Source organism: Mesoplodon densirostris, chromosome 8 (assembly GCF_025265405.1).
Source record: "Mesoplodon densirostris isolate mMesDen1 chromosome 8, mMesDen1 primary haplotype, whole genome shotgun sequence".
Lineage (NCBI taxonomy): Eukaryota > Metazoa > Chordata > Mammalia > Artiodactyla > Ziphiidae > Mesoplodon > Mesoplodon densirostris.
The window spans coordinates 72204426-72224496 of NC_082668.1; the positions used below are offsets into that span (position 1 = coordinate 72204426).

General features: G+C 37.2%; 1 protein-coding gene across 1 annotated transcript in view; it reads right to left on the reverse strand.

Moving 5' to 3' along the window:
* Window positions 1–20071, reverse strand: part of NEB (nebulin) — a 227823-nt gene that overhangs the window by 185363 nt on the left and 22389 nt on the right. Inside the window, exons 11-18 of the mRNA XM_060105956.1 lie at window positions 19123–19239; window positions 17392–17496; window positions 17198–17305; window positions 16996–17100; window positions 16506–16604; window positions 15354–15458; window positions 14275–14382; window positions 14076–14189 (exon numbers count right to left, since the gene is read on the reverse strand). Coding sequence (XP_059961939.1) covers window positions 14076–14189; window positions 14275–14382; window positions 15354–15458; window positions 16506–16604; window positions 16996–17100; window positions 17198–17305; window positions 17392–17496; window positions 19123–19239 — 861 coding nt within the window. The remainder of the gene's footprint in view (window positions 1–14075; window positions 14190–14274; window positions 14383–15353; window positions 15459–16505; window positions 16605–16995; window positions 17101–17197; window positions 17306–17391; window positions 17497–19122; window positions 19240–20071) is intronic.

The following is a 20071-nucleotide window of genomic DNA, read 5'->3' on the forward strand; positions in this document are numbered from 1 at the left end:
CAAAGTCCCAGCTTCATCACGTCTGCTCACCAATTACCTTAAAAGAGAGAAAAATTCTGACCCAGAATTTTTCCTTTAGGAAGATTCTAAATCTATTATATCTCCCTATAATCACATAAGCTCTAAAGACAGTGATCCAAGCTAGCAAGTATAGATGTGCATTATAAATCTCGTGCAGAAATTCCTTTTACAAATAATCCAATCTTTTAACTTTCTTAGGGAATATAGACTTCTGTCTAAAACATCGTGGGTAGTCAGTTTCACAGAATAAATTCCTCTCTTAATTGTAAAATCTAGGCCCTGGTTTATGAAAATAAAATATGGAAACTTTCTGATGGTATGCAAGAACACTGAAAAAAATAAAGACAGTTTGTCTTTATTAGAAATAAACGGATAAAGCAATGTTGCAATAGCAGTTGGTGTGTGGAAGTGTTTTTGACTAAATTGTTTTGACCCTTTTGTTCAAGTTCAGATAAGCTCACACATGCCTGCACATATAAAAGGTTGTCAAAGATCCAAATGGCTTTATTTATTTTTATTTTTATCTATTTATTTATTTGGTCCCACCGAGTGGCCTGTGGGATCCCAGTTCCCCAGCCAGAGATGGGACCTGTGCCCCCCTGCAGTGGAAGCATGGAGTCTTAACCACTGGACCACCAGGGAATTCCCTACTGATTTATTTTTTTATTGAAGTATAGTTGATTTACAATATTAGTTTCAGGTAGACAGCATAGTAATTCAGTATTTTTACAGATTATGCTCCATTAAAAGTTATTACAAGATAATGGCTATAATTCCCTGTGTTGTACAATATAACCTAATTGCTTATCTATTTTATGCATAACAGTTTGTGTCTCTTAATCCCATACCCCTATCTTGCCTCTCTCTCCTTCCCTCTCCCTACTGGTAACTATCAATTCAAGTTTGTTTCTATATCTGTGTCTATCTCTGTTTTGTTATATATGTTCATTTGTTTTATTTTTTAAATTCCACATATAAGTGATATCATACAGTATTTGTCTTTCTCCATCTGACTTATTTTACAAGCATAATATTCTCTAGGTACATCCACACTGCTGCAAATGGCAGAATTTCACTCATTTATGGCTGAGTGATACTTGATTGTATATATACACCACATATTCTTTATCCATTTTTCTGTTGATGGATGCTTAGGTTGCTTCCATATCTTGGCTATTGTAAATAATGCTGCTACAAATATTGGGGTACATGTTTCTTTTTGAACTAGTGTTTTCATCTTTTCTGGATATATGCCCAGGAGTGGAACTGCTGGATCATATGGTAGCTCTATTTTTAGTTTTTTAAGGAACCTCCATACTGTTTTCCATAGTGGCTGCAACAATTTACACACCCATCAACAGTGAAGGAGGGTTCCCTTTTCTCTACATCCTTGCCAACATTTGCTATTTGTAGACTTTTTGATGATATAGCCATTCTGACAGGGATGAGGTGATATCTCATTGTTGTTTTGATTTGTATTTCTCTAAAAATTAGCAATGCTGAGCATCTTTTCATGAGACTGTTAGCCACCTGTATGCCTTCTTTGGAAAAATGTCTATTCGAGTCTTCTGCCCATTTTCTTTTTTGTTTTTTTGATTGTTTGCTTTCTTGATACTGAGCTGCATGAGCCATTTATATAGTCTGGATGTTAACCCCTTGTTGGCCATATCATTTGCAAATATGTTCTATTTCATAGATTGTCTCTTCATTTTGTTGACAGTTTCCTTTGCTGTGCAAAAGATTTTAAGTTTAATTAGGTCCCATTTTTTCTGTTTGTTTTAATTTCTTTTGCCTTATGAGACAGATCCAAAAAAATATTGCCAAGAACTACGTCAAGGAGTGTTCTGCCTATGTTCCCTTCTAGGAATTTTATGATTTCAGGTCTTTAATTGATCTTGAGTTTATTTTTGTATATGGAGTTCTAATCTCATTCTTCTACATGTAGCTGTCCGGTTTTCCCAGCACCACTTATTGAAGACACTGTCTTTTCTCCATTGTATATTCTTGCCTCCTTTTTCATAGTTTAATTGACCATAGGCACGTGAGTTTATTTCTGGGCTCTCTATTCTGTTCCATTGATCTCTGTGTCTGATTTTGTACAGGACTATGCTGTTTTGATTTCTGTAGCTTTGTAATATAGTCTGAAGTTTGGAAGCATAATACCTCCAGCTTTGTTCTTTCTTCTCAAGATTGGTTTGGCTATTTAGGATCTACTGTGGTTCCATATAAGTTTTAGAATTATTTGTTCTAGTTCTGTGAAAAATGTTATGGGTATTTTGATATGGATTGCATAACATCTGTAGACTTCTTTGGGTTGTATGGGTATTTTTTTTTTTTTTTTTTTTTTTTTTTTTTGCGTTACGCGGGCCTCTCACTGTTGTGGCCTCTCCCTTTGCGGAGCACAGGCTCCGGACGCGCAGGCTCAGCAGGCATGGCTCACAGGCCTAGCCGCTCTGCAGCATGTGGGATCTTCCTGGACCGGGGCACGAACCCGTTTCCCCTGCATCGGCAGGCGGACTCTCAACCACTGCGCCACCAGGGAAGCCCTGTATGGGCATTTTAACAACATTAATTCTTCTAATCCATGACAATGGGATATCTTTCCATTGTTTTGTATCACCTTCAATTTTCTTCATCAATGTCTTATAGTCTTCAGAGTACTGGTATTTTACCTCCTTCGTTAAATTTATTCCTATTTTACACTCCCATTTACCACTGCAACAAAAAGAATAAAATACCTAGGAATAAACAGACCTCAGGAGACAAAAAGCCTGTATGCAGAAAACTACAAGACACTGATGAAAGAAATTAAAGATGATACCAACAGATGGAGAGATATACCATGTTCTTGGATTGGAAGAATGAATATTGTGAAAATGACTATACTACCCAAAGCAATCTACAGATTCAATGCAATCCCTATCAAATTACCTATAGCATTTTTTACGGAGCTAGAACAAATCATCTTAAAATTTGTATGGAGACACAAAAGACCCTGAATAGCCAAAGCAGTCTTGAGGGAAAAAAAAATGGAGCTGGAGAGTGATCCAGAGTCCCCGAAAAGGCTGCTCCTTTAACCCTGTCCTGTCTGAGCGAAGAACAGACGCCCTCCGGCGACCTACACGCAGAGGCGGGGCCAAATCCAAAGCTGAGACCCAGGAGCTGTGAGAACAAAGAAGAGAAAGGGAAACCTCTCCCAGCAGCCTCAGAAGCAGCAGATTAAAGCTCCACAATCAACTTGATGTACCCTGCATCTGTGGAATATATGAATAGACAACAAATCATCCCAAATTGAGGAGCCAGGAGTCAGTGCTGTGCCTCTGAGGTGGGAGAGCCAACTTCAGGACACTGGTCCACAAGAGACCTCCCAGCTCCACATAATATCAAACGGCGAAAATCTTCCAGAGATCTCCATCTCAACACCAGCACCCAGCTTCACTCAACGACCAGCAAGCTACAGTGCTGGACACCCTATGCCAAACAACTAGCAAGACAGGAACACAAAGCCACCCATTAGCAGAGAGGTGGCCTAAAATCATAAAAAGTCCGCAGACACCCCAAAACACACCACCAGACGTGGACCTGCCCACCAGAAAGACAAGATCCAGCCTCATCCACCAGAACACAGGCACTAGTCCCCTCCACCAGGAAGCCTACACAACCCACTAAACCAACCTTAGCCACTGGGGACAGACACCAAAAACAACGGGAACTACAAACATGCAGCCTGCAAAAAGGAGACCCCAAACACAGTAACATAAGCAAAATGAGAAGACAGAAAAACACACAGCAGGTGAAGGAGCAAGATAAAAACCCACCAGACCTAACAAATGAAGAGGTAATAGGCAGTCTACCTGAAAAAGAATTCAGAATAATGATGGTAAAGATGATCCAAGATTCTATTTCCAAGATCCAAAATCTTGGAAATAGAATAGACAAAATGCAAGAAACAGTTAACAAGGACCTAGAAGAACTAAAGATGAATCAAGCATCAATTAAAAACACAATACATGAAATAAAAAATACTCTAGATGGGATCAATAGCAGAATAACTGAGGCAGAAGAACGGATAAGTGAGGTGGAAGATAAAATAGTGGAAATAACTGCTGCAGAGCAAAATAAAGAAAAAAGAATGAAAATAACTGAGGACAGTCTCAGAGACCTCTGGGACAACATTAAACGCACCAACATTCGAATTATAGGGGTTCCAGAAGAAGAAGAGAAAAAGAAAGGGACTGAGAAAATATTTGAAGAGATTATAGTTGAAAACTTCCCCAATATGGGAAAGGAAATAGTTAATCAAGTCCAGGAGGCACAGAGAGTCCCATACAGCATAAATCCAAGGAGAAATACACCAAGACACATATTAATCAAACTGTCAAAAATTAAACACAAAGAAATCATATTAAAAGCAGCAAGGCAAAAACAACAAATAACACACAAGGGAATCCCCATCAGGATAACAGCTGATCTCTCAGCAGAAACTCTACAAGCCAGAAGGGAGTGGCAGGACATAATTAAAGTGATGAAGGAGAAAAACCTGCAACCAAGATTACTCTACCCAGCAAGGATCTCATTCAGATTTGATGGAGAAATTAAAACGTTTACAGACAAGCAAAAGCTGAGAGAGTTCAGCACCACCAAACCAGCTTTAAAACAAATGCTAAAGGAACTTCTCTAGGCAAGAAACACAACAGAAGGAAAAGACCTACAATAACGAACCCAAAACAATTAAGAAAATGGGAATAGGAACATACATATCAATAATTACCTTAAATGTAAATGGACTAAATGCTCCCACCAAAAGACACAGATTGGCTGAATGGATACAAAAACAAGACCCATATATATGCTGTCTACAAGAGACCCACTTCAGACCTAGAGACACATACAGACTGAAAGTAAGGGGATGGAAAAAGATATTCCATGCAAATGGAAACCAAAAGAAAGCTGGAGTAGCAATTCTCATATCAGACAAAATAGACTTTAAAATAAAGACTACTAGAAGAGACAAAGAAGGACACTACATAATGATCAAGGGATCGATCCAAGAAGAAGATATAACAATTGTAAATATTTATGCACCCAACATAGGAGCACCTCAATACATAAGGCAAATACTAACAGCCATAAAAGGAGAAATCGACAGTAACACAATCATAGTAGGGGACTTTAACACCACACTTTCACCAATGGACAGATCATCCAAAATGAAAATAAATAAGGAAACACAAGCTTTAAATGATACATTAAACAAGATGGACTTAATTGATATTTATAGGATATTCCATCCAAAAACAACAGAATACACATTTTTCTCAAGTTCTCATGGAACATTCTCCAGGATAGATCATATCTTGGGTCACAAATCACGTCTTGGTAAATTTAAGAAAATTGAAATTGTATCAAGTATCTTTTCCGACCACAATGCTATGAGACTAGATATCAATTACAGGAAAAGAGCTGTAAAAAATACAAACACATGGAGGCTAAACAATACACTACTTAATAACGAAGTGATCACTGAAGAAATCAAAGCAGAAATCAAAAAATACCTAGAAACAAATAACAATGGAGACACGACGACCCAAAACCTATGAGATGCAGCAAAACCAGTTCTAAGAGGGAAGTTTATGGCAATACAATCCCACCTTAAGAAACAGGAAACATCTCGAATAAACAACCTAACCTTGCACCTAAAGCAATTAGAGAAAGAAGAACAAAAACATCCCAAAGTTAGCAGAGGAAAGAAATCATAAAAATCAGATGAGAAATAAATGAAAAAGAAATGAAGGAAACGATAGCAAAGATCAATAAAACTAAAAGCTGGTTCTTTGAGAAGATAAACAAAATTGATAAACCATTAGCCAGACTCATCAAGAAAAAAAGGGAGAAGACTCAAATCAATAGAATTAGAAATGAAAAAGGAGAAGTAACAACTGACACTGCAGAAATACAAAAGATCATGAGAGATTACTACAAGCAACTCTATGCCAATAAAATGGACAACCTGGAAGAAATGGACAAATTCTTAGAAATGCACAACCTGCCAAGACTGAATCAGGAAGAAATAGAAAATATGAACAGACCAATCACAAGCACTGAAATTGAAACTGTGATAAAATATCTTCCAACGAACAAAAGCTCAAGACCAGATGGCTTCACAGGCGAATTCTATCAAGCATTTAGAGAAGAGCTAACATCTATCCTTCTCAAACTCTTCCAAAATATAGCAGAGGGAGGAACACTCCCAAACTCATTCTACGAGGCCACCATCACCTTGATACCAAAACCAGACAAGGATGTCACAAAGAAAGAAAATTACAGGCCAGTATCACTGATGAACATAGATGCAAAAATCCTCAACAAAATACTAGCAAACAGAATCCAACAGCACATTAAAAGGATCATACACTATGAACAAGTGGGGTTTATTCCAGGAATGCAAGGATTCTTCAATATACGCAAATCAATCAACGTGATACACCATATTAACAAATTGAAGGAGAAAAACCATATGATCATCTCAATAGATGCAGAGAAAGCTTTCGACAAAATTCAACACCCATTTATGATAAAAACCCTGCAGAAAGTAGGCATAGAGGGAACTTTCCTCAACATAATAAAGGCCATATATGACAAACCCACAGCCAGCATCGTCCTCAATGGTGAAAAACTGAAACCATTTCCACTAAGATCAGGAACAAGACAAGGTTGCCCACTCTCACCACTCTTATTCAACCTAGTTTTGGAAGTTTTAGCCACAGCAATCAGAGAAGAAAAGGAAATAAAAGGAATCCAAATCGGAAAAGAAGAAGTAAAGCTGTCACTGTTTGCAGATGACATGATACTATACATAGAGAATCCTAAAGATGCTACCAGAAAACTACTAGAGCTAATCAATGAATTTGGTAAAGTAGCAGGATACAAAATTAATGCACAGAAATCTCTGGCATTCCTATATACTAATGATGAAAAATCTGAAAGTGAAATCAAGGAAACACTCCCATTTACCATTGCAACAAAAAGAATAAAATATCTAAGAATAAACCTACCTAAGGAGACAAAAGACCTGTATGCAGAAAATTATAAGACACTGATGAAAGAAATTAAAGATGATACAAATAGATGGAGAGATGTACCATGTTCTTGGATTGGAAGAATCAACATTGTGAAAATGACTCTACTACCCAAAGCAATCTACAGATTCAGTGCAATCCCTATCAAACTACCACTGGCATTTTTCACAGAACTAGAACAAAAAATTTCACAATTTGTATGGAAACACAAAAGACCTCGAATAGCCATAGCAAACTTGAGAACGAAAAATGGAGCTGGAGGAATCAGGCTCCCTGACTTCGGACTATACTACAAAGCTACAGTAATCAAGACAGTATGGTACTGGCACAAAAACAGAAAGATAGATCAATGGAACAGGATAGAAAGCCCAGAGATAAACCCACGGACATATGGTCACCTTATCTTTGATAAAGGAGGCAGGAATGTACAGTGGAGAAAGGACAGTCTCTTCAATAAGTGGTGCTGGGAAAACTGGATAGGGACGTGTAAAAGTATGAGATTAGATCACTCCCTAACACCATACACAAAAATAAGCTCAAAATGGATTAAAGACCTAAATGTAAGGCCAGACACTATCAAACTCTTAGAGGAAAACATAGGCAGAACACTCTATGACATAAATCACAGCAAGATCCTTTTTGACCCACCTCCTAGAGAAATGGAAATAAAGACAAAAATAAACACATGGGACCTAATGAAACTTCAAAGCTTTTGCACAGCAAAGGAAACCATAAACAAGACCAAAAGACAACCCTCAGAATGGGAGAAAATATTTGCAAATGAAGCAACTGACAAAGGATTAATCTCCAAAATTTATAAGCAGCTCATCCAGCTCAATAACAAAAAAACAAACAACCCAATCCAAAAATGGGCAGAAGACCTAAATAGACATTTCTCCACAGAAGATATACAGACAGCCAACAAACACATGAAAGGATGCTCAACATCTTTACTCATTAGGGAAATGCAAATCAAAACTACAATGAGATATCATCTCACACTGGTCAGAATGGCCATCATCAAAAAATCTAGAAACAATAAATGCTGGAGAGGGTGTGGAAAAAAGGGAACACTCTTGCACTGCTGGTGGGAATGTGAATTGGTACAGCCACTATGGAGAACGGTATGGAGGTTCCTTAAAAAACTACAAATAGAACTACCATATGACCCAGCAATCCCACTATTGGGCATATACCCTGAGAAAACCATAATTCAAAAAGAGACATGTACCAAAATGTTCATAGCAGCCCTATTTACAATAGCCCGGAGATGGAAACAACCTAAGTGTCCATCATCGGATGAATGGGTAAAGAAGATGTGGCACATATATACAATGGAATATTACTCAGCCATAAAAAGAAACAAAATTGAGCTATTTGTAATGAGGTGGATGGACCTAGAGCCTGTCATACAGAGTGAAGTAAGTCAGAAAGAGAAAGACAAATACTGTATGCTGACACATATATATGGAATTTAAGAAAAAAAATGTCATGAAGAACATAGGGGTAAGACAGGAATAAAGACACAGACCTACTAGAGAATGGACTTGAGTATATGGGGAGGGGGAAGGGTAAGCTGTGACAAAGCGAAAGAGAGGTATGGACATATATACACTATCAAACGTAAGGTAGATAGCTAGCGGGAAGCAGCCGCATAACACAGGGAGATCAGCTCGGTGCTTTGTGACCGCCTGGAAGGGTGGGATAGGGAGGCTGGGAGGGAGACGCAAAAGGGAGGGGATATGGGAACATATGTATATGTATAACTGATTACATTTGTTATAAAGCAAAAAATTAAAAATTAAAAAAAAAATGGAGCTGGAGGAATCCGACTCCCTGACTTCAGACTATACTACAAAGCTACAGTAATCAAGGCAATATGGTACTGGCACAAAAGCAGAAACATAGATCAAGGGAACAAGATAGAAAGCCCAGAGGTAAACCCACGTACCTATGGTCAACTAATCTATGACAAAGGAGGCAAAGATATATAATGGAGAAAAGACAGTCTCTTCAAGAAGTGGTGCTGGGAAAACTGGACAGCTACATGTAAAAGAATGAAATTAGAACACTCCCTAACACCATACACCAAAATAAACTTAAAATGGATTAGAGACCTAAATGTAAGACCGGACACTATAAAACTCTTAGAGGAAAACACAGGGAGAACACTCTGACATAAATCACAGCAAGATCTTTTTTGATCCACCTCCTAGAGAAATGGAAATAAAAACAAAAATAAACAAATGGGACCTAATGAAACTTCAAAGCTTTTGCAGAGCAAAGGAAACCATAAACAAGACGAAAAGACAACCCTTAGAATGGGAGAAAATATTTGCAAACGAATCAACAGACAAAGGATTAATCTCCAAAATATATAAACAGCTCATGCAGCTCCATATTAAAGAAACAGGGGCTTCCCTGGTGGCGCAGTGGTTGAGAGTCTGCCTTTCAATGCAGGGGACATGGGTTCGTGCCCCGGTCTGGGATGATCCCACATGCCGTGGAGCAGCTGGGCCCGTGAGCCATGGCCACTGAGCCTGCGCATCCGGAGCCTGTGCTCCACAACGGGAGAGGCCCCAACAGTGAGAGGCCCACATACTGCAAAAAAAAAAAAAGAAACAAACAACGCAGTCGAAAAATGGGCAGAAGACCTAAATAGACATTTCTCCAAAGAAGACATACAGATGGCCAAGAAGCACATGAAAAGCTGCTCAACTTCACTAATTATTAGAGAAATACAAATCAAAACTATAATGAGTTATCACCTCACACCAGTTAGAATGAGCATCGTCAGAAAATGTACAACCAACAAATGCTGGAGAGGGTGTGGAGAAAAGGGAACCATCTTGCCCTGCTGGTGGGAATGTAAATTGATACAGCCACTATGGAGAACAGTATGGAGGTTCCTTAAAAACTAAAAATAGAAATACCATATGATCCATTAATCCCACTACTGGGCATATACCCAGAGAAAACCATAATTCAAAAAGACACATGCACCCCAATGTTCATTGCAGCACTGTTTACAATAGCCAGGTCATGGAAGCAACCTAAATGCCCATCGACAGACGAATGGATAAAGATTTGGTACATATACACAATGGAATATTACTCAGCCATAAAAAGGAACGAAATTGAGTCATTTGTTGAGATGTGGATGGATCTACAGACTATCATACAGAGTGAAGTAAGTCAGAAAGAGAAAAACAAGTATCATATATTAATGCATGTATGTAGAACTTAGAAAAATGGTACAGATGAACCAGTTTGCAGGGCAGAAGTTGAGACACAGATGTAGAGAACAAACGTATGGACACCAAGGGCGGAAAACCATGGTGGGGTGGGGATGGTGGTGTGCTGAATTGGGCAATTGGGATTGACCTGTATACATTGATGTGTATAAAATTGATGACTATAAGAACCTGAAGTATAAACAAACAAACAAACAAACAAAAAACTAATACTAAACTTTCTTTGGGTTATTTGCATGGAAATACGTTAATATAAATGTTTCAGACATTACATGAAATTTCTAAAAATCTTATATGTTCTGGTATAATGTTATAAGTCATAATTCTAGTTATTACTTTAAAATGTATATCTCAGAAAAAACTAAATTTCCTTGTCAATTGCATTATTATGAACTTTCATCAAATCTTTAACCATGGTCATTTTTAAGTCTTTTGTCATTTACAGACAGTTCTGGGTGTACTCTGATGCTTTTGAAAAAATGTTCCTATAAAAGGATTTTATCTTCAAGGAATTCATGGAAAAGACTCTGACAAGTACAGGTTTCTGGTAACTGACTATACTGCTGAACTGAATGAATAAGCATTTTCAGAACTCTAATGGAAAACTGATGTATTCATAAAAGTGCTAACAAAAGATCAAGATAAAAAAAATTAATTACATGGGACTGAGTGAACTGATGAGGTTGATTATAATTTTTGTGACTTTCTGTTTGAATTTAAAAAGTTATTCCTATTTTATTCTTTTTGATGCAATTTTAAATGTAGCTTTTGTTTTTTACTTTCTGATAGTTCATTATTAGTATATAGAAAAGCAACAGATTTCTGTATATTAATCTTGTATCCTTAAACTTTACTAAATTCATTTATTAGTTCTGATTGTTTTTGGGTGCAGACTTTAGGGTTTTCTATATAAAGTATCATGTCATCTACAAATAGTGACAATTTTACTTCTTCCTTTCCAATATGGATGCTTTTTATTATTTTTTTAATTAATTTATTTTTTCTGATTGCTGTGGCTAGGACTCCCAGTACTATGTTAAATAGACGTGGAAAGAGTGGGCATCCTTGCTTGTTCCTGAATTTAGAGGGAAGGTTTTCAGCTTTTCATCACTGATGTTAGTTGTGGGTCTGTCATAAATGGCTTTTATTTGTTGAGATATGTTCCCTCTATACCCACTTTGATGAGTTTTTATCATGAATGGATATTGAATTTTGTCAAATGCTTTTTCTACATCTGTTGAGATGATCATGTGATCTTTATCCTTCCTTTTGTTAATGTGGTGAATCACATTGATTGATTTGCAAATATTTAACCATCCTGCCTCCCTGGAATAAATCCAACTCAATTATGGTATATGATCCTTTTTGTATACTGTTGGATTCAGTTTGCTAATATTTTGTTGAGGAGTTTTGCATCTATACTTAAAGATATTGGTCTGTAATTTTTTTCTAGTATCTTCTTCTGGTTTTGGTATTAGGGTAATTGTGGCCTCACAGAATGAATTTGGGAGTATTCCATCTTCTTCAATTTTTTGGAATAGTTTGAGAAGGATAGGTATTAGTTCTTTTTTATATGTTTCATAGAATTCATCTGTGAAGCCATCTGGTCCTAGACTTTTGTTTGCTTGCATTTTTTTTTAATGCAAATTCAATTTCACTACTAGTGATTGGTCTGTTCAAATATCTGTTTCTTCTTGATTCAGTTTTGACAAGTTGTATGTTTCTAGAAATTTGTCCATTTCTTCTAGGTTGTCCAATTTGTTGGCATATAACTGTTCATAGTATTATAATTTTTGTATCTCTGTGGTATTGGTTGTTATTTGTCCCTTTCATTTCTTATTTTGTTTATCTGGGTCCTCTCTTTTCTTCTTGGTGATCTTGGCTTTATCAGTTTTTTTCTCTTTTCAAAATAACAGCTCTTGGTTTCATTGATCTTTTCTATTGTTTTATTAAATTTCCATTTTATTTATTTCCTCTCTTATCTTTATTATTTTCTTCCTTCTGCTGACTTTGGGTTCTGTTTGTTCTTCTTTTTCCAATTCCTTTAGGTGGTAGATTGGGTTATTTATTTGAGATTTGTCTTGTTCTTGAGGAAGGCCTATATCGCTATAAACTTCCTTCTTCAAACTTCTTTTGCTGTATTCCATAGATTTTGGAGTGTTGTTTCCATTTTCATTTGTCTTGAGGTATTTTCTGATTTCCTCTTTGATTCCTTCATTGACTCACTGGGTTTTTTTTTTCTTTTTTCTTTTTTCTTTTTTTTGCAGTACACGGGCATCTCACTGTTGTGGCCTCTCCCGTTGCGGAGCACAGACTCCGGACACGCAGGCTCAGTGACCATGGCTCACGGGCCCAGCCGCTGCGTGGCATGTGGTATCTTCCCGGACTGGGGCACGAACTCGTGTCCCCTGAATCGGCAGATGGACCCTCAACCACTGCGCCACCAGGGAAGCCTGACTCACTGGTTTTTTAGTGGCATGTTGTTTAGCCCCAAATGGCTTTAAAAGACTTTTTAAAAGTGATGTGTGCTCTGTATCTGCAGCTTAGATTTTAGCCTGAATATTATTTGAGAATGACTCATCATTGACTATCTCTTTTGGTTGCCAACATGAATCAATTAACAAGTACTTATTGAACACTTATTATGCATTTAATAACTTATTGTTCTAATGGGTTCTGTGGTAGGGTAAAAACCAAAGATAAACATACATGTGCTGTCAATGGGAGCTATAACTTTCTTGAGTTGAGACAAAATAAGGGAACTGGTGAAGAAGATAGTATTATGTATGTGAGCACTGTATACTGACTATATATAATCACACTGTATCTAATTCAGTGTGAATTTACTAGAGAAAATAACTGAATAAGACGTTTAAAGTGCTATATGACTATATAGTAAATGTGAAATGATTTAAAGAAGGTTTAATAGCTCACAATATGAACACATGGTTAAAATGAAAGTAAATGATACAAACACCCTTCTCTTTCATCATGAAAAGCTAATATTTGCAAGCTATGTTGAACATTCTTACCACTCTTAAGGGATTCTCCAAACATTTTAAAACACAGTGTATATTGCAATTTTCAATAGTGTATGTTTGCCTCTCTATGGTAAGAATTTTAACTGGAATGTGATAGATATCCTAAAGGCAATCCTTAGGGAATCCACGAATTCTCTATGAAAGTCAGGCAAAAGATGTGAAAAAAACTCCATTTTCCTAAAGAGATGGACCAGATCTTTTATCAGATTCTCAATGGGGCCTATAATTAATGGAATCTTAGACCTAGGCCAATACTAATTACTAAAGTCAGTAAAGAGCAATGTTGGCTATACTAAGATTTTTATCTCTGACTCACAATTTTCTTCCAAAATAAAGTCACTTTTTAAACCACAATTTTAAGTTACGTTTCAATTAGAAAATATGAAAACATCTTAATGTTTTCCAAAAGGTGTTGAGAATTACAATCAATATTCTACTAAATATGAATACAGGTTTTTTCAAAGTGAAATGGAGATCAAGTACAAATCATTAATTTCTCTCCTCAAACATGAGAGGTGCAAGAGCCTGGGGAATCATTCTACTTCTAAAGTTCTCCTCAGCAGTTCATTGTTGTGAACCTGAGAGAGCCCATGGATATGGAATCTTTTTACATCATTACCCTTGGGCATGTTGACTGGGACACAATCTTGAAAACAAGACAGATTCACAAAAGCACTCACATCACTCTGGTTTTTGGCCGTCTTCAAAGAGTGCAGCATCTTGGGATCATCGTTAATGCCGAGGGCTCCAATCATCTTTCCTTTGCTTTTCTCATAGTCTTTCTTGTACATCACCTGCAAAGACATCACACGTGCCAGATCTCACTCATCAAGAAGATTGCTGAGGCCCACCATGTCCAGGTGCCCAGGCCATACTCACATCGCTAGAGATCCTGGTATTGGCTTTGGCTGCCAGCAGGGGAATGGCATCCACCTTAATGTCAAAGTTCTTAGCTTTGGTCTTCTCCCAGTCATACTTATAAACATTCTGGACAGAAAAATTTCAGCACAGGAATGGGCAAAAGTAATATGCATGTTATCACACTTTAAAGACTAGAGGGTAACCCAATACCCTGTCTTAATATAAAATAAATAGACCATTTTCTTTAAGAAATTGTGCATATTTTAGATAATTCTCCTCAAGATGAATCTTCCAATTCTCTAAGATTAAGCTTCTCTACTCTCCATGAGAATATTGCATTATATTAACTTCATTCTAGTTATCATACTAATATTTGATTCCTAACACTGAATATTTTATAGAGTGGCACAAATATTCTATAGTTAACTTACTTTGTATTATATAAAGGCACCATTTTCATTTGATCTCAAAGTCCTCTGAAAAGGTTATTTCACAAATCATTGCAATATTCATTGATGCTGGATAATTTTAGTACTTATTTAAAGAATTGAAGAAATTGAAACCCTCAAGGGTAATTTGACTTTTCTATAAAATTAAGTTTGGAAATGAAAGATAGCAATGGATACCTGGCCTTATGCCTTTTGAATACCCTATATCTTTGTTAGTGCAAGTTCTCTTACATGTAGAAATAAGTAGCATTTGTGTGAATTAAGGGACTTTATATGCCTGGGGAATAAACAAAATGAAACTGTATCTTAAAATATGAGGTTCTGAAAGAAAATTATAGTATAGTATAAAAGGATATATGGCTAAAAGAGCTTACATTAAGATTTGCAATTAAACATACATGAATGGTGGTATTTTGAGGGTTGGTTAAAATATATTAAGATTGTCTCATTGTGTGAAGCTACTTATAAGATTGTTACACACATTTTATAAGGTGAGTTTAAAGTTACCCTGGCAGAGGCATAGGGACACAATACAAATGTTAACTGTTATTCCCATCTTTAACATTGAAATATTTATTTAATGAGGCAATTCAAAAATAAAAGCATAGTTGTCATTATAACACATGGCATAGTGCACGAGGAACTCACATCACTCAGGTTATAGGCGTTGACTCTGTGCTGGATAAGGGCAGGAGTATCTGGAGGTATATGGCACTTGAACTTTTCATTTTCATGTTTTGCTTTGTAATTTAGCTGAGAGCAAGAGAGAGAGAGAGAATGAGCCAATTAGTTCTCAATTCAGAAGAAGATTGTTCCAAAATACAAAAAAAAAAAAAAATCTTGTGCGGTACATTTCATGAGATAAAATGTAAAATACATTTTGTTAAATAACAACTGACAGAGTCATTACGATCAAAAGAGAAATCCAGATCTAGGGTGGGCCACTCTGCCTTACTGACACTGCGTGGTGGATAGTTGACAGCTGTTATCATATCTATCACCATGGTAGGGCCCTAATGGAAAGAGGTGGCACTTTCATATGTGGGAGCTCCCCTCTTTATATATCACAATTGGTCCTGCAGGTTCTGAGAGTGACAGCCTTTCTTCCTTTCTGCTGTCAATGCTCAATCACTGGAAGATCTTTTCTAACAAATCTGGTTATGTCCCCTCACATGCATTATGGTTTGTGGATACTCTAACTGAAGTCTTCATTTCTGGCCATAATCTACTGAGGTTACTTTTATTTTTCATTTTTTTAGTTCAACACAAGTTTGGAAATTCACATTGAAAATTTATATGATCAAATGTATCTCAAAGACTCCATTTCCCAAAAACTTATTTGAGAGACAGAGAAATCCCATGTACTGAATACCCGCTCTGGGTCAGGATGTGTACTATGCGCATATCTTCTTTCACAATCTTCAAAACCACCACAAATTATCAAAGGGAACTATGAGGTATGGGGAGGTTAAACAACTTTCCTAGGCCCCAGGTCATAAATGATAGAGCTGGAATTTGAATCCAGTTCTCTCTGACTCGAAAACTCATGTTCTTTCCAGTGCATTAAGCTACGTTAGTTTCCCTTGCAGAACTCTTTTACTATAATTGTTATCCACCCAAGAAGATGTAAGGTAACTAAATAGGAAAGTATTTTAGGTGATTACAAATATATACAAGTTAAACCTGTTAAAAAGTTATGTAGCCTTTTTTATAAATGTGACAAGTCACTGGATTTCACGTATAGAGTTATGATATGCTATCCCTCATAACTGAATTTCTTGGATATTTAGGGGAACTTACATCACTCAGCTGTTTGGAATTGACTTGGGCTTGCACCAGAACAGGAGAGTCGGTGACCTGAGTGAATTTTGTCTTATCTGGATGGACTTTGTAGGTGTACTGTGGGGGAAAGAGAATCACGTTTAGTAGTATCACTTGTCAAATCCGAGTTGGCCTATAGGCCAAGCAAGCAGAACCCCATCCCCCAAAAGAAAAGAAACTTGCAGTAAGCAAAACACATTTTTTCTAATTAGACTGCAGTTTCTTTGAGAGATGCTCTTACATCTATATAGGAAACTTTCCCATATCTTCAGATTCCTGATTACTTTTCTTTGGGAAATTGAGCTAGAATTAGCGCTTGAGACATGTGGGTGACAACAGGGAAACAAACTGTTATTCTTACAGACTCCTTGCTTGCATTTGTTTGCAAAAGTGTCAAAATATTAAACACATCTTGATCACTAGATACTGTGGAGGGTGGTAACATTCACAGTTTATACTACAGACTTACATCTTTACACTTATCTAGTTTCTTGATTGCTTTATATTCTTGAGTTACGGTCTGGGGGAAGAAGCCTTTGCCTCTGTCCTCTTCATATTCTGCTTTGTAGTTTTTCTATGAGGAAAAGAAATCAGACATAAGGATGCAACCAGTGTATTCATGCCCTAAAAATGTGTTATTTGGGAAGTCAAACAATTGCCTTAGAACTTACATCACTGTTCTGAGCTGAGACTTTCATGCAGTGTGTATGATATGGATCCTCAGAGCTGCCTACATAATGTCCCAAAATATTCTTTAAGTAGGAATCTTTATACTTAGTCTGAAAGACAAAACATATTTCATTTGTTTATTGGCAAAGTGATGGGTCTTTGATTTAACAGAGGAAATGACCATGGGGTGGCTTACATCACTACTGAAGTTCTGCAGAACTGTATCAAGCTTAAATTTGGGGGTCTCACAGTAATTTATGCTCTTTGCCTTTGTCTTTTCATAGTTTTCCTTGTACAGTTTCTGTCAAAGAAAAAAAAATCAGTTACAGTAGATTCCTGTCACTCCCACCCTGATTATTACACTTGTATTTTCCAACACTAAACAAAGGAAGAAGAAAAAAGATATTACCTGTCAACTGTCTAAAAACTGACAATCAAACATTGGAGTGTCATAAATGATAAACTTTTTCTATTAGCAATTATTGTAAAGCCTAAGTTTTTAATATTCTCCAAAAAATTAAGAAACCACTATACTGCCTCAGACCAAGACCTTAGTTGTAGAGGTTCTTGCGTATCTGAATTGCTGCCTTTTAGACCTCCCAACTCAATACTCTTCCCTCACTAGTGATGCCCCAATAAACAGGAATACTCTGAGCAACAGCAAATTTTTCATTTTTTTAAAACAAACCTTCATGGAAAAAGTCTAGCACACAGAGAAATACACACTCTTCCTCTTTCCACCAAGGAAAAAAATCCCTTATCATACGAACAGACAGTACACCTTAAAAATAAGGTATATACAAGAGTTTACTAACTCCTCTTCTCTGCTAGGATTTATCTTTAGCTCTAAAAGTTACTGGATTTTACAGTGCACAACATGATTTTTTCATGTTCAGTTTTGAAATTGTAAATAGTGCTATTCATTTTCAATATTTTTATATTGCTGTCTTTTTCAACAAAATGGATTTGAACTTCAGTTTTTATATGTTTGATAAAGATGACCTTCATTTAGGAAGCAGGCGATGTGCTTTGCATTGATTTCCCAGTACAGCTATTTGAACAGATCCATTTACATCCGCTCACCTGCCACTCCACTCGCCCCACTCCTCAGTCACATGTACACATTTCTGTGGTGCTGACTTAATTCAAGGGACAAAGAATAGACAACTAACTCACACAGAGAGCTACATATAATCCTCAAATACTGGAAAACTTAATACTGCCTAACCAAAAGGGAAAAACTCAACTGATCTTATGTTCAGTCTCTTTATATATTGATATATAATCAAAGTGGTCTTGGGCTGTTAGTCTTTTAATGCCAGGCCCAGTTCTCACTTATCTAATCTATTTGAAACCTAATGGATTAGGCAAGCTCTTAATATTCCACAAGCAGAAATTCCTCTGAAGACTTAGGGAGCCATCTTTTAAGTTCTGCTATCCGCAAATGATGGTTTCTGGGGCCAAGACCTGAGTAGAAAATGGCAGAGTTTGGGGAGAGAAGTTGTGAAACACAGGACCTTTCCCTTCTTCTCCTAGCAGCAGGCTTGAAGAGCACAAGGGTAGGGCACTAAGTGGCTTCATCTTTCTCTCCTCCCCTTTCGAAGTCTCCTTCTGCCTCTGTCAGAATCACAACATAACTCCTACAATGTACTCTTTGCCCACACAAAGGCATAGGCTCCTAGAGCTTATAAGCAAACGAGGATTTCCCTGCCTGCTGAACTAAGTCCACAGGCTCCCCAAATGGACACACATCAGACTCAGAGGCACTAATGCCTTCCTGTGGTTAGACAGCTCCAGGGAAACTGTTACACCATAACCTTAAAGTATTTGCAAAGTTCTATTTGCATTTATTCATTATAGAAGGAGAGAAGTTTCACCTCTCTTGCTGCTAAGGTTAAAAACACACTTTTGACAAGAATATACTTACATCGCTTAGGGCAACTCCTGCCGCCTTCAGCTGCCTAAGCAGTGGGTTTTCTGAAGCAGGAAGTACATTAAAATCTGCTTTTCCTTTATTCTTTTCATAGTCTTCTTTGTATTTTATCTGTAGGAGTGAAATAAAGTGATAAAGTAACTCTCCAGGTTATTTTTGCTCTCGTCTCTATTACAGATATTATGACATAGCTCCACAAATCGACTTTCTCTTTAGAAAAATGGCAGCTTGACATTTCATAAACAAAATAGTCATAGTAACTTATGACAGCAGCAGGGAAACTGCATACATTTTCAGGATATCTTTTCTTCTCATTCATTTATTCATTCAAAAATATCCATAGGGCATCGATTATGTTCCTGGCCCTGGGACAGATACAAGAAAGAGTAACACGTGGTCCCTGCCCTCAGAGAGAGAGGTAGGGAAGGCAGGGGTGGGGGGTGGGGGTGGAGAGAGAGAAATAATAAAAGAAAGATGCACATCATAATAATGACAGTACATCATGCCCCAGATACCTGCTGCTCCAGAACCCTCATTCATCTCTTAACCTCCAGCTGCCTATGTGCCAACACATTTTTAAAGAAAAAAGCTAGAAGCTTCATGCCTCATCCGTGATTATGTGTGTAAGCACATGTGTATTTAATGTACACGCGGGAGGAAGAGGAAGGGGCTGGGGCTAGATGAATGCTGGCAACCTCATCTTCTCCTTCTGCCCTCCCTGCTTTGCACCTTCAATTCCAGCTATGACAGAAGCTTTAAGTGAGGGCACAAAAGCCCTCTTCAGGCGCATGTCCAAAGGAAAGAAAACAAGAAACTGGTCCTAATCTTGACCATGATCTCCAGTGCCAGCCATTTGTTCAAGCAATGTAATGTGAGAATATAGACAAGTTGAGGGAATCCTAGATAATCTGCCAACATTTAAGAACCTCAGAAACAAATACAA